Source organism: Cetorhinus maximus, chromosome 1, assembly GCF_964194155.1.
Source record: "Cetorhinus maximus chromosome 1, sCetMax3.hap1.1, whole genome shotgun sequence".
In the NCBI taxonomy this organism is placed as follows: Eukaryota; Metazoa; Chordata; class Chondrichthyes; order Lamniformes; family Cetorhinidae; genus Cetorhinus; species Cetorhinus maximus.
In genome coordinates, this window is record NC_135879.1 from 82235699 (window position 1) to 82250886 (window position 15188).

Sequence of the window (15188 nt, forward strand, 5' to 3'; positions counted from 1 at the left end):
AGAACATCCCCAGCTTCTCTAGTCTCTTCATATAACTGAAGTCCCACACCCCTGGTACAATTCTAGTAAATTTCCTCTGCATCCTGGCTAACATCCTCTTTGAATTGAGGTGCCCAGAATTGAGCACAATATTCAGCTGAGGCCTAAACGTGGTTTATCAAAGTTTAGTATAACTCTCTTGCTTTCGTATTCTATTCCTTAATTTATAGCATTAGAATTAGGAAAAATACAGCACAGAAGGTGGCTATTCGGCCCATCTTGCTTTTGCTAGCTCTTTGCTAGAGCTACCCAATTATAAAGCCAAGAATTCGTTATGCGTTTTAACAACCGTTCACTATTTATATTTAAAAATAAAGCTGATTAGATTTGTTTTGGAATCTGATTATTTTAGTGCTAGTAATGATGCAAATTCCACAGCGCAATCTTGATTGTTGCTCTGACTAGTTGAGGATGAAAGTGCTATCGGTCTAAGTTTCATGGTTGTTTTGTCAATTTTAATTAGTTAAGCTTTTTTTCTTTCATTTGCTTCAGATTTCCACCAGAGAGAGACATGCCTGTGATAATTTCCTCTTTCCTTGCCCTCCAGTTCAGCTCAGGCTGCTCCTAATTTTACCCATCTTTCTCTGTGGTTCTTTGGTATCTGTGCCGGTACCTGTGCCAGCCTTTGTGGCTGAGTAGAAGCACTGTTTCTGGCTCTTTGGCTGTGCTCTGCTGACTTCTCCAAAGTGCAAAGAAATCGCAAGCACTTCAGAAAATGGGCACAGTTGACAAATGCATTTCAGTCTCTGAAATTGGGAGCAGCAGATTAATGGGAAGATAAAGCACAGGGGTAGTAACAGACACGGGAACAGAATAGCATTCAACAAAAAAGAAGTGGACTTGAAGGAAGAGATTAACACTTGAGTCTGTGAAGTGTAGTGTGTAGCACAAACCCAGAGAAACCACAACTACTCTTCCCACGTTTCTTGTTGGGAGATGTTAGCATTGCATGGCTATTTCATGCACCTGATGTAAAACACACCTACATTCAGTGCCTTCCAAGACACGAGCCACAATGATGGTCAAGTCATTTGCAACTTCATTCTTTCTGGACAGTAAATATTAAAGTGCTTCACAAGTTGCACCAGTGGAACCACAACTTCTATAGTGTATATTGCAAGGTCTGAGCGTTTTCTTACATTGCCCTCCTCTGTTGGGGAAGTGTAAATAGTTCAATGATTGTTGCCTGCTGTGAATCCACATGATTTCCTCAGTGCAATACACAACAGCTTCCGCCTCCACCCCCTCCCCCCCCCCACCACACCCATTCCCACTTTAATGAATAATTAAAGACCCTGGGGCCAACTAAAAGGCTTTGATGGTGACAGGGTGCTGCTATCCCTGTTCAAAAATTGTAATATTACAAAGAATTGCTGTGCTTCAGCCCAACGCATGTGCCCAATAATGTGAGATCATGCAATGTGAAAAGAAGCATAGCAAATATGTCTGATTCTATATATTTTACAGTAAGATAAATTTAGAGATCTTTTTAAGTGAAATATTGATTTGATTTGCACTCCTATTTTGTATAATTCAGGACTTCATGGCATGGGCAGATGATGCTAAGGAGAAAGGCTTTGTCCTGGTATCGTTTGGAGCTGGTGTGAAGTATCTGTCAGATGACGTTGCGCACAAATTAGCCGGAGCTCTGGCACGGCTTCCTCAAAAAGTGATTTGGAGGTATGTATATGGTGGGTGGCATGGGGGTTGATGGAAGAAGAGTGGAGAAAACAGTATGCAATTTTTTCAACAAATGAATTGATTTTAATACTTGGGTATAGTTCTTTGTAATGTGTGTTTTAAACCTACAGATGGAATTTTCCAAGTGTACTTTGATTTTATAAATCAAGATAGTTTCACTGTTTTATAAATACAAAACCATGAAAGCTTTGTGATTTTAAACAAGCATAGAGTGATTTCAGTGTTATACCTCCAATATCCAATTGTAATACAAAAGAAGTGCTTATGTATTGATACCAAGACTTATGTTAGTTTAAGGGTTATGCTTTTGGTAATCACAAGCAGATCAAATATGTTTATTCTCATCAACAGAGCTCCCAAATTGTTGTTCACGGTGAATCAAATGGCATGTGTTGTACTGGATAGGGGAGTGAGGTAAAGGTTCACATCATAACTGACTTGATTTAGAAAGAAGCTTGTAAGGTACCAGCTTAGTAAAGTATGTTTATTGATGACTCCTGGAATGTAAATCATGTTTTTTAACCACTGTAGATATATAAATTTTATTTCCCTCACGTACCAGTTATTTTGAATAATTTTTTTCACATCTTACTCAAGATATCGTGGGTATATTCTCATTTTTCCTTCATTACTAATTGTCTCAATCAGTATTTATGTTACTAAAAAGGTCTGCTAAAACAGATGGGCTTTTAGTCAGTACCTCCATTGAAACATGACTAACACGTCAATCCTTCCAGAAATTATGCTGTTGATGAGCCATGATTTTGCTGGTTGCAAACAAATAAATTGACCTGGTTTAAGCACTTAAGATGCAATACAAAATACAAAGAGTGGACAGTACCAAATTTCATTGAGGAAAGTGTCATTCATCACATGTAACATGCTGTATTTGCTGATGTAAACAACCCCCTGAATATAGTGATCTATGTCTTTTGTCAGTAAGATTATTTAAAATAAATGTTAATTGTTCATGTTGTACCTTTTTTAAAGCAATTTAATTGTACTTGTGCTGCTTCTAAATATAGTTTCCTTGGGCACTTTCCTCCATTTTTGATCCATTGACTGGAGTGGAGATGCAATTGGGGCTACAAATGATAGCCCTCATTTTAAATTACTGAGCTTTAAATTACTGAAGTTGATATAGATGCAATTGGATAATTACTGTTTAACTTCCTATTTTCCCTAAGAGTCTCTGACTAAAAATGTTTTATAGATTTTAGGTTTTAGTATGTATCTTGAAATGTGATTATTGAATTACAAATATTATTGTGCCTCTGAAATCAAGTCAGTGAAACAATATTTTAATCGACTTTTGGTTTTTTGGGTTATTTTTGCATACAGACTTCCTTGCATGACTAAGCAGTGGAAATTTGTTCCAATTTTGCCTCTTTTAGTGGTACACTGCCCAACCATTCAGTTCTCCTGCGATTTATTGTTTTACAAATGATATTTGTTACTTTCAGGAAATTGTCAGAAACTTGCGTGCAGCAGTGTAATTCTTAAAGTTACCCATCAAGTATGATGAATAAAATGTGCAAGTTGTATCCCTTGATGTCATACATAATAGAGTGAGGTTGGGTGAAGTCAGAGTTTAACTGCTCTTCGGGTACAGGGTTGCAATCTTGGCTCTCTTTATTTGGTACGTGTACGTCAATTAGTTCATTGCCAGATTAAAGATCCTGACTCCAAATGAACACATTTATTTCTCTGCCTCTTGTTGAAATCTGATACAAAATCTGAGTGTGATGAGTGTTGTGATTGACAGGAAATACAGATGAGATGCACCAGTTTTTATAATTAATGTTGCTCATTGCGATTTCGAAGATAAGAATATTTGAAGATGGTTAGCAGAAAAAAAACATACTCCATCAAGCCTGCCCCACACTTGTGATGGCTGAGGCACCATGACTAAACATTTCCAATGCTGCAGCCATACAGTCTGGGAAAGGGAGAAAAGAAATACCGATGGCCAATTAGGGAAGCAAGTTCCCCTCTAATCCCTTCAGATGATTAAAATCAGTCAATGAAATCTTATAGATTGTTATCCGTTAATTCACTTGGATTCTCTATGATACATTCTCTGCCTTAATGTAGTTCCTTATTGAAAGCATGCAGAGAGACATGCTGCACTAGCCAGCAACACATTTCCCAGAGAGCAGTGAGCCTCTGAAAAGAACCAGCTAGTGTCCAGCCTATTTCTTCCTTTAGTGTAGTTTAAATGCATGTCCACTTCCCCTCCTTCCTGTCAAATTACAATGACTTATCAATAGGTATGCTATCCACCCCTTTCAGCATTTTATTATTCTTCCTCAAGTTGCCTCTAAGTTTAAACTGTTTGAGTAAATATACCCATTTCTTTAAAGGCTATCTGAGTAACTTGATATTCTTTAAAATAATCTCATTCTAGCAGATCTCCGATGGACCTTCTCCAAAACCACTATGTCACCCACCATGTGCGAGGATCAAAATTGGGCAGAGTACATCAGATGTGACCTAACCAGTAGCCTGTAATGACTCAAAAACAAAAATTGCTGGAAAAACTCAACAGGTCTGACAGCATCTGTGGAGAGGAAGACAGAGTTAATGTCTCGGGTCCAGATGACTCCCCTTCAGAACCAAAGAGAAGCAAAAATGTGACGGAACACCACTATTCAAGGGGGGGTGGGACAGGCGAAGCTGGACAGAAAGCCAGCGACAGGCGGAGGCAAAGGAGAGACCTCAAAAGACGTCACAAACAAAAGATCGAACGTGTGTCGATGGCGGCAGCACCGGCCAAAGGAGACGCCAACGGCGACACCAAGAGTAGAAAGCAGGATGAGCAAGTGGCAGATGGCCCCAGCGGGGGCAGGGGACAGCGTGGGAAAAAAGACCGAAACAGGCCAAAAGGCAGGGACAAAACAACAAAAGAAAACAAATTCTAAAAACAACAATAGAAATTTGTTTCCTTTCATTGTTTTGTCCCCACCTTTTGCCCTGTTTCGGTCTTTTTTCCCGTGCTGTCTCCTGCCCCCCGCCCCACCCCCACTGGAGCCATCTGTCGCTTGCTCATTCTGCTTTCTACTCTTGGTGTTGCCGCCATCGACACCCTTTCAAACTTTTGTTTGTGACGTCTTTTGCGGTCTCTCCTTTGCCTCCGCCTGTCGCTGGCCCTTCTGTCCAGCTTCACACTTGAACAGTGGTGTTCCGCCGCATTTTTGCTTCTCTTTGGTTCTGAAGGGGAGTCATCTGGACTCGAGATGTTAACTCTGTCTTCCTCTCCACAGACGCTGTCAGACCTGAGTTTTTCCAGCAATTTCTGTTTTTGTTTCAGATTTCCAGCATCCGCAGTATTTTGCTTTTATCTTAGCCTGTAATGACTGATTTGTGACCTTTTCATTTGTACTGATTTGTTTTATAATGGGAATTATCATTGCCATTATGCTTTTTGATCTAGTGATTAAGTCAAATTTGCCTTTTTGTTTCATGGGATTCTGTGTGCTTTACTATTTTCAGCATCAAATTTTGTATTGTTGTCCATTTTTCCATGGGGTAAATAAATCTGTCATTTATGTGAAAATGTAACAAATCAGAGACTTGAGATGCAAAAGTGAAAGTGATAGCTGCATGTTAGAAGTGTTTTTGTACAAATGGATCCCAGGTTCACAGAGACACTATCCCAGGGTGACTGGGTGAAGATACCAAGCTCTCAGAACTGGGGTGAAGGGTCCTGGAATCAGTACTTGAAGCAGGCTTGGTTGGAATATTGATGATTGGGTTCCTGGGTCTGGGAGTACTGGATTTTACAAACTGAGGGATACCCCAGCACTGGGGAAAACGTGGAAAGTGGTCTATGATCTCAGCATTTGGAGGAAGATTCTAGTCTGGAAATGCTAGGCAGTGAGATTTGGGGGGCTCTCTGCACTGAGGAAGATCTGATGTCATGTTGAGAGATGAAATGTCATAGCAGTGAGGAAATCAGTCTGGTAACATTGAGGGGGAGGAGCAGTTGGGAGAGTCTAGACTGGTCCATCTTGGACTCTTCCTAGGTGTCAGCCATATTTCTGGTCTTAAGTGCAAAAGGCACTTTAATGCTATAGTTCCTGATTGTATACTTATCTTATAACTAAATCTGTAATTTATTATCATGTTTACAATGAGAATCCTAATGTAATTTCTGAAAGACAAGCATTTAATATGATTAATTACAGCAGCAACAATTTGAATTTATATCCCACCTTCAAATATTTTTTTAAAAATCCAGAATGCTTTACAGATCTATGAGAAATTGATGCCGCGTGAGGTTGGAGACATGCAAGGTGAGAAAGGATGACAAAATGAAAAGTTTAGGGAGAGTGTTCTATGAAGTGACTGAAGGCTCTACTAGCATGACAAAAGGAAGGATGCAAGCAAAGATTGGCAGAGGCAGTGAGCAAGAGGGTGTGGAAAGGCATGCAAGACTAGACTAGATTGCAGAGATGAAGAGGAGTAGGAGTTATTTAAGAGCAGGGCAATGGTTTTTGACGGAATGTATTGTGGATGGAGAGCCAATGCGTTTTAGCAAGGATGGGGGTTGTGGACATGTGAAATTTAGTGTGGGACGGGAGATGGACAGCAGCATTTTGGACCAATTCAAGTTGGACTTGTGCAATGGAAAGTAGGGAGTGCTTTGGAGTAATCATTGTAGACAACAAAAACAAAGGTTTTTGTGTCAAAGTTTGTTTAGGTTTGTCTTACAGTTGTTTGTCTGTTAGTGAGGATGTATTGGTAAGCTTGATAGTGAATCAGCCTTTCTTTGCAAATTCAATTGAAAATTAACCATGGTGTTGACAACTTAATTGCCCTCCAATGCAGTACAGTGTCTCAATTCTGGCTGTCCAAAACAGGAGCTTTCAGAAAACCGGACATTTTTACAATGTGCCATGCATCAATTTTAATTAAGTTAAATAAAAAAAAGTAACTTGGACAATTCAGCTAGGCGCTGCATTGCATAGTGTGACACCTGACTAGTTATTCCCCACATGTGCCCATCTAATTCTGTGCTCTGAGCGACCTTTGACCCCACCTGACCTGGCTTTACCTGAACAGCCCATGGCCCAAATCGCCTGACCCGAAATCTGGCAAGGTCTGAAATCCAGTATGGCCTTGTTCCCGAGGTTGCTGGTTTTGAGATACCGTACTTATACACCAATACATCTGTCCTTCCACCTTTTTTGGGAGGGAGCTGCCTTTTAGTTTTTCGAAAAATACCTGAGTGCTGTTTACTTGGTGCAGATAAAGACTAGTGAAAAGTGGATCTTTTTACTTCCATGTACAATGCCAATCACTATACTGTGGGTATCATTTATATTCACTTTCCTTATTTATATTTTATTTGCTGTGTAATGGATATTCCAGGTTGCTTCAATTTCAGGAATGGAATTTAAACCTCCATAAAGTTAATTGATTCCTTAACAATTCCATGTAAACCTGAATGAGTCATATGAAAACTTTATGATCATACTGTATTCATTTTCCTAGTATGTTTAAGACTTGTATCAGATTGAAAATGACTGATTCAATATTTTTCTTAATAGAATTTCTAATTTAAGATTTATTTCAATAACTTATATATTGATAGTACCTTTTACATAAGAACATGATAAATAGGTGCAGGAGTAGGCCATTCGGCCCCTCGAGCCAGCCCTGCCATTCAATAAGATCATGGCTGATCTGCCCCAGGCCTCAACTCCTCTTTTGTACAGTTCCTCATAGCCCTCAGTTCTCTGATATTTCAAAAATCTATCTACCTCCTCTTTAAATACTTTCAGCAATCTAGCCTCCACAACTCTGTGGTAGAGAATTCCAGACATTCACTACCTTCAGAGAAAAAATTCATTCGCATCTCAGTTTTAAATGTATGTCCCTTATTCTGTAACTATGTCCCCTAGTTCAAGATTCCCCCACTAGTGGAAACATCATCTCAACATCTACCCTGTCAAGCTCCCTCAGAATCTTGTATGTTTCAATAAGATCACCTCTCATTCTTAACTCTAATGAATAAAGACCCAACCTGTTTAGCCATTCTTGCTAAGTCAACCCCTTCATCCCAGGAATCAGCCTAGTGCATCTCTTTTGAGCTGCCTCCAATGCCAGTATATCCTTTCTTAAATACGGGGACCAGAACGGTACATAGTACTCCAGGTGCGGCCTCACCAACACCCTGTACAGTTGTAACAAGACTTCCCTATTTTTAAACTCCAACCCCCTAGCAATACAGGCCAAAATTCCATTTGCTGCCTTAATTTGTGTTTCATGCACAAGAGCACCCAGACCCCTCTGGGCTGCACTTCTTTGGAGTCTCTCTCCATTTAAATAATAGTCTGCCTTTTGATTCTTCCTACCAAAATGCATGACTTCACACCTTCCTACATTAAACTCTATCTGTAAAGATTTTGCCCACTCACTCAACCTGTCTATATCCCTTTGCAAATTCCTTATGTCCTTATCCCGACATGCCCTCCCACCTATTTTTGTATCGTCAGCAAATTTGGATAAATTACACTCTGCCCCTCCCTCCAAGTCATTAATATAGATAGTAAATAATTGAGACCCTAGGACTGATCCTTGTGGCACTCCACTAGTTATGTCTTTCCAACCTGAAAAAGACCCATTAATCCCAATTCTGTCTGCTGTGTATTAACCAATTCTTAATCCATGCTAATAAATTACCCCAATACTGTGAGCTCCTGCCTTGTGCAATAACCATTGATGTGGCATCTTATCAAATGCTTTCTGGATATCCAAATACACTACATCTACCAATTTCCCTTTATCAACTCTGCTTGTTATATCCTCAAAGAACTCTAGCAAATTTGTCAAACATGATTTCCCTTTCAAAAAACCAAGTTGACTCTGTTTTATTGTGTTAAGCTTTTTTAAATGCCCTGCTATTTCTTCCTTAATAATGGACTCTAGCATTTTCCCAACGACAGATGTTAGGCTGACTGCAACAGTTGTCCTAGTTGTAGTCTATCAGATACAAGCTGTTTTGTTGAATATATGATAAATTGTAAGTGCTATAGCGCTGTGATACGATTTGTATATTTCCTTTCTATTTTCTCTCTATAAAGTGTGCCCTTTGCTTATCATGGAATGTTATACTACCTGAAGGAAATTGATCACATGCAGACTGTTTACATAATATGATTTAATAACATTGTCGAATCCTGGTTAATCCCTGTAAATTATACAGACCAATAGTTCTTAACCTGTCCAGTACATTGTACTGTGGGGTGCAAGGTTTATTCAAATTGAACAAGAGAAAGGACTGGGCGGTGGCAAAATTGATGTCACTTTCAGCTGCTAGAAAACACAGTAATAGATCACTTGTTTCTACCAGTTAGCTGCATTCAGCTTGGTTTATGCCTGATCTCTGTCTTCTGTTCCTTCAGCTTTTTTTGACCTATCCCCAGTCCTTGATTCAGGTCAGTAATAAGAAAGTAACATACGTAAAACTGGAGTAGAGCATATGACCTGTTAAGCCTGCTCAGAGATTCAATATGATCATGGCTCGACTCCAATTTGCCCGCTCCTAATATACCTTCATTCCCAGAGACATCAATGATCTTGTCTATGTCAGTCTTCAGTATATTAAGTGATGGAGCATCTTCAACCTTTTCAATGAAAACATTTCTCCTCATCTCAGTCCTGTGGTCAGCCCCTGCTCCTGATACCATGCTCTACATTCCCCAGCCAGGGGAAATGACCTCTGTGTCTATCCTGTCAAGCTTTTGCAGAATCTTATATGTTTCAATGAGTTCACGGCCCAAATTTTCTGAGATCCAGAGCAGGAAAATCTGGGCTTGGGTCTGTGATGAGTAGGCCCTGTGTAAGTCCTGACATGCGTAATTACCTGGAAAATTAGTATTTCCAAGGGGCTGATTTGTGCAGCTCCAGACACTATGCACAAGTCATTTAGCACTGATTTCAGTGTCGGAGACTTGGGCTAGATACACGTAACTTAATTGGATATTTACCCAAGGAAAAAATTCTAAGGGGACAACCCACTACCCGTGGTTAACTAAAGAAGTTCAGGAAGGCATCAAACTTAAGGAAAAAACATAACTGCACAAAGCTGAGTGGCAGGACAGATGATCGGTCAGAACATAAAGAACGGCAGGGAATGACCAAAAGGCTAATCGGGAGAAAGGAATTAGTGTATGAGAGGAAGCTAGCTAGAAACGTTAAAATGGATAGCAAAAGTTTCTATTTAAAAGGAAAAAGTATTTAAAAAGGAGGAATAAGTAATGTGAGTGTTGGTCCTCTAGAGTGACATTGGGAGTTAATAGTAGATAATAAGGAAATGGTGGAAGAAACAAACAAATATTTTGCTTCTGTATTCACTATAGAGGATATAAAAACATTTCAGTAATAGCTGTAAATCAGGAGGTGGAAAGGAGGGAGGAACTTGGTGAAATTGTAATCACTGGGGAAGCGCTACTGAGCAAACTGATGGAGCTGTGGGCTGACAAGTCTCCAGATCCTGATGGACTGCATCCTAGGGTCTCAAAAGAGGCGGCTAATGAGGTAGTAGATGCACTGATGTTCATTTTCCAAAGTTCGCTAGATTATGAAAAGGTTCCATCACACTGGAAAGTAGCAAATATAACTCTTCTATTCAAAAAGGGAGCGAGGCAGAAAACAGGAAACTATAGGCCAGTTAGCTTGACGTCTGCCATAAGGAAGTTGTTATAATCGATCATTAAGGAGGTTATAGCTGGGCACTTGGAGAAACTGAAGGTAATCGGGAAGAGTCAGCATGGTTTTGCGAAAGGGAAATTGTGTTTAACCAATTAATTGAAGTTTGTGAAGGAGTAACGTGCTGTGGATAAAGGGGAGCCTGTAGACATTCTGCACTTGAATTTCCAGAAGACATTTGATAAGGTATCACATCAAAGGTTATTACAGAAAATAAATGCTCATGGTGTGGGGGGTAATGTATTAGCATGGATAAAAGATTGGCTGGCTGGGAGAAAACAGCATATGCATAAATTGGTCTTTTTCTGGTTGGCGGGATAACGGGTAGAGTCCCGTAGGGATCTCTGCTGGGGCCTCAATTTTTTACAATTTACATCAATGACTTAGATGAGGGGAGCAGTGCCATTGTAGCTAAATTTGCAGATGGCACAACGATAGGTAGGAAAGTATGTTGTGAAGAGGACAAAAGGAGGTACAGATGGATATAGGTAAGTTGAGTGAGTGGGCAAAGAGCCGGCAAATGGAGTTTAATGTGGGAAAATATGGAGTTCACTTTGGCAGGAAGAATTAAAAAAAAGAGTATTACTTAAATGGAGAACGGCTGCAAAATTCCAAGCTGCAGAGGAATCTAGGTATTCTAGTGCATGAATCACATAAGGTACTGCAATTAACTAAGAAGGTTAATGGAATGCTATCCTTCATTTCCAGAGGAGTTGAACATAAAAGTAAGGATGATATGCTTCAGTTATTCAGGTCATTGGTGAGACTGCATCTTGAATACTGTGTGCAGTTTTGGCCTTATTTAAGGAAAAATGTAAATACGTTGGAGGTGGTTCAGAGGAGGTTTACTAGATACCTGGAATGAGTGGTTTGTCTTATGAGGATAGGTTGGACAGGCCGGGCTTGTTTCCATTGGAGTTTAGAAGAGTGAGAGATTAGTTGATTGAAGTGTATAAGAGCCTGAACAGTCTTGACAAGGTAGATGTGGAAAGGATGTTTCCTCTGGTGGATGAGGCCAGAACTAGGGGGTACTGTTTTAAAATTAGGGGTCAGCCTTTTCAGACAGATGAGGAGAAATTTTTTTCTGAGGGTTTGGAACTCTCAAGAAGGTGGTGGAGGCGGGGTCATTAAATACTTTTAAGGCAGAGGTAGATAGATTCTTGTTAGGCAAGGGAATCAAAGGCTATCGGGGGTAGATGGGAATGTGGAATTCGAAACAATTGGATCAGCCATGATCTTTGAAATGGGAGCAGGCATGAAGGGTCGAAGGGCCTACTTATATTTCTTATGCCTTATGTTACACAGGTTAATCTCAGATGTAGCTTGGTGATGAGCAGCGTAACTCAACCCAGCCCCCACCCCCCCCACCACTACCACCATTCCCTCAACCTTATCATACGATCAAAAGTGGGATGTTCTCTATTCAGTACTATTCACAATCCCTCAGGCACTGAAGCAGCCCGTGTCCATATGCAGAAAGACCTGGACAGCATGCAGGCTTGGGCTGATATTTGGTGCAATTGTTAGTTGCTGCTTAGTGTCCAGGCAATAACCATCTCCAACAAGAGAGAATCTAACCATCCACCCTTGACATTCAATGGCATTACCATAGCTGAAACCCCGCTATCAGCATCCTGATGGTTGCGATTGACCAGAAAATGAACTGGATCAACCACCTAAATAATGTGGCTACAAGAGCAGGACAGAAGCAGGGAATTTTGCAGCAAGTAACTCACCACCCAACTCCTCAAAGCCCGTCCATCATCTCCAAGGCACAAATCAGGAGGGTGATGGAATACTGTCCACTTGCTTGAATGAGTGCAGCTCCGACAGCACTCAAAGCTCGTCACCACCTGGGACAAAGAGCCTGCTTGGTTGGCACCCCAATCACCAATGAAAAATTTCCCTCCCTTCACCCTTGGCGCACAGTAGCAGCCAACCACAGGATGCATTGTAGCAATTCACCAAAGCTTCTTCGACAGCACCTTCCAAACCATTAACCTCTTATCACCTTGAAGGACAATGGCAATAGATGCATGGGAGTACTAACACCTGCAAGTTCCCCTTCAAACCCCACACCATCCTGACTTGGAATACATCTGTTCCTTCACTGTCACTAGATCAAAATCCTGGAACTCCCTCCCTAACAGCACTGTGGGTGTATGTACCTACACAATATAGACTACCTTGGTTCAAGAAGGCAGCTCACCACCACTTTCTCAAGGGCAATTCAGGTTGGGCAACAAATGGTGGCCTTGCCAACTATGTCTACGTCCCATGAAAAAAATATAAAGTTATCTTAATGTCCTCACTCTTACCCCTTGGTCACCCTCCATTTCTGATATGTAATTTGCTGTCATCTGTGAAGACAGACAAAATATTTGTTCAATATCTCTGCCATTTCCTCATTCCCTATGATTTCTCCTGTCTCTGCCTCTAAGGAGCCAGTGTTAACTTTAGCTATTCTCCTTTTTTTCTACTTGTAAAAACTCTTGCCATCTCTTTTTTAATAACCCTGGCTAGCTTACCCATTCTATTTTTCTACCTTTTATCAACTTTCTGGGGCCCTTTGCTGATTTTGTTTTGAAAACTCCCAGTCCTCAAGCTGACTACTATTCTTTGCAACATTATAAACCACTCCTTTTAATCTAACTATCCTTAACTTTCTTAGTAAGCTGAGGATAGATTTTTTTTTTGCTGAATTTTTGGTTTAAACTGAAATGTGTTTTTGTTGAACATTTTGGATTGTTTTGTTAAATGTTTTCAATTGTTTATTTACCGGCATACCTTTTAGTCTGCTCAAGTTATTCGATCAACCTTAGCCAGCTCTTCCTTCATACCAATATATTTGGATTTGTTTTTAGCATAAGATTCTTATTTGGGATGAAAGTATGTTGCTTTCAAACTTAATATGGAAATCAGTTGTATTATGATTACTGTTTCCCAGCGATTGGTTACTAAGAAATTAATAACTAATCCTGCCTCATTGTAGAATACTATATCTGAAGCTTTTATCCCTAGTTGGTTCCAGAATGTATTGTTCCAAGAAACTATCACAAAATTATTCTACAAATTCATCTTCCAGACCACTTGCCAATTTGGTCCAGCCTGTATGAACATAAGGTCCCCCTAAATTATTGCATTGCCTTTATTACAAGCTTCAATAATTGCTTGCTTCATGCTCTGTCCAATGGTGCAAACTGCTCCCACCAGTGTTTTCTGACCATTGCTACTCCTAATATCCACCCATACTGATTCTACTTCCTGACTTCTGAGCTAAGATTTTTTTCTTGCTAACACCCTTATGTCATCTTTTACTATTAGGGTGGCTACTCCTTTTCCATTCTGTTTGTCATTTCGAAATGTTGTGTACCCTGGAATATTCATCTTTCATCCTTGGTCACCTTGAAACCATTTATCTGTAATGGTGATTAGATCTAAACCATTTGACTCTTTTTGTGCCATTAGTTCAGCTATATTATTGCGAATGTTTTGTGCATTCAGATTTTATTTTTTCTACTAATATTATTTGCATGGACCTTATTCACTGATGCATTACTACTGTTAAACTCTGTCCTTTCCTGTCCCACACTGCTTGACTTTACCCAAAATTACTACACCATTCTTGACTTTTCTCTTTGGATTTATAAATCTCCCTTCACTGAAACTCTTCCCCACCCTGTCCACAGACCTAGTTATATGATTTGCCAGAACACCAGCCTGGTTTGAGTGGAGCCCATGCCAATGGAATAGCTCCGTCCCATGTATTGGTGCTAGTGTCCCATGAATCAAAAACCCTTCTTTCTACACCACTCTGAGCTACATGTTTAATTCTAATCTGCTTGACGCTATAGTAATTGATGTGTGGCTCAGGTCACAATCCAGAGATGATTACCTTTGAGGTTATGCATTTTAATTTGGACCTTAACACAGCATTACATTGTTCTTAATTCTACCTATGTCATTGGCTCTTATGTGGACCATGACAATCTGATCCTTCCACAAATTTGTCTCCAGCCATGAGAATATGTCCTTAACCCTGGCACTGGGTTCTTTGGAATTCTTTGGAATTCCTGCTTGCAGCTGCAGAGAACTGTATTTGCCTTCATGACTTTACTGGCCCATAGCACTACATCATTTCTTTTTACTCACTCCAGTTGGCTGGCATCTTACACCATGGTGCCATGGCATCCTACACCATGGTGCTGTGACCAGTTTTCTCATTCATCCTGAAGTTCTTGTTCCCATCACAAATGTAGCAAGTACCTAATACTCTGTGTCTGAATGCCCATAGAATTTGTAACAAAGCAAATGAATTGTCAGCTCAAATAGGAATAAATATGTATGACCTGATGGTCAGTACAGAGATGTGGCTGCAAGGTGACCAATGCTGGGACCTGAATATTCAAAGGCACTTGACATTTTGGAAGGAGCGGAAGCAAGCAAAAGATGGTGGGGTAGTTCTGTTAATTAAGGATATTAGTACAATAGTGAGCAATGGCCTTTGTTCTAAAGATCAAGATGTAAAATCTGTTTACAAACATACGAAACAGGATCAGAAGTAGGCCATTCAGCCTCTCGAGCCTGCTCTGCCATTCAATAAGTTCATGGCTGATCAGTTTTTTGAATTCCTCATTCCCATCCACCCCTGATGACCTTTGATTCCTTTGCCTAACAAGAGGCCACCTACCTCTGCCTTAAAATATTCAATGACCCTACCTCCACTGCCTTCT

General features: G+C 40.2%; 1 protein-coding gene across 1 annotated transcript in view; it reads left to right on the plus strand.

The window, feature by feature from the left end:
- ugt8 (UDP glycosyltransferase 8) overlaps window positions 1-15188 on the plus strand; it is a 79448-nt gene that overhangs the window by 23862 nt on the left and 40398 nt on the right. Inside the window, exon 3 of the mRNA XM_078542910.1 lies at window positions 1577-1719. Coding sequence (XP_078399036.1) covers window positions 1577-1719 — 143 coding nt within the window. The remainder of the gene's footprint in view (window positions 1-1576; window positions 1720-15188) is intronic.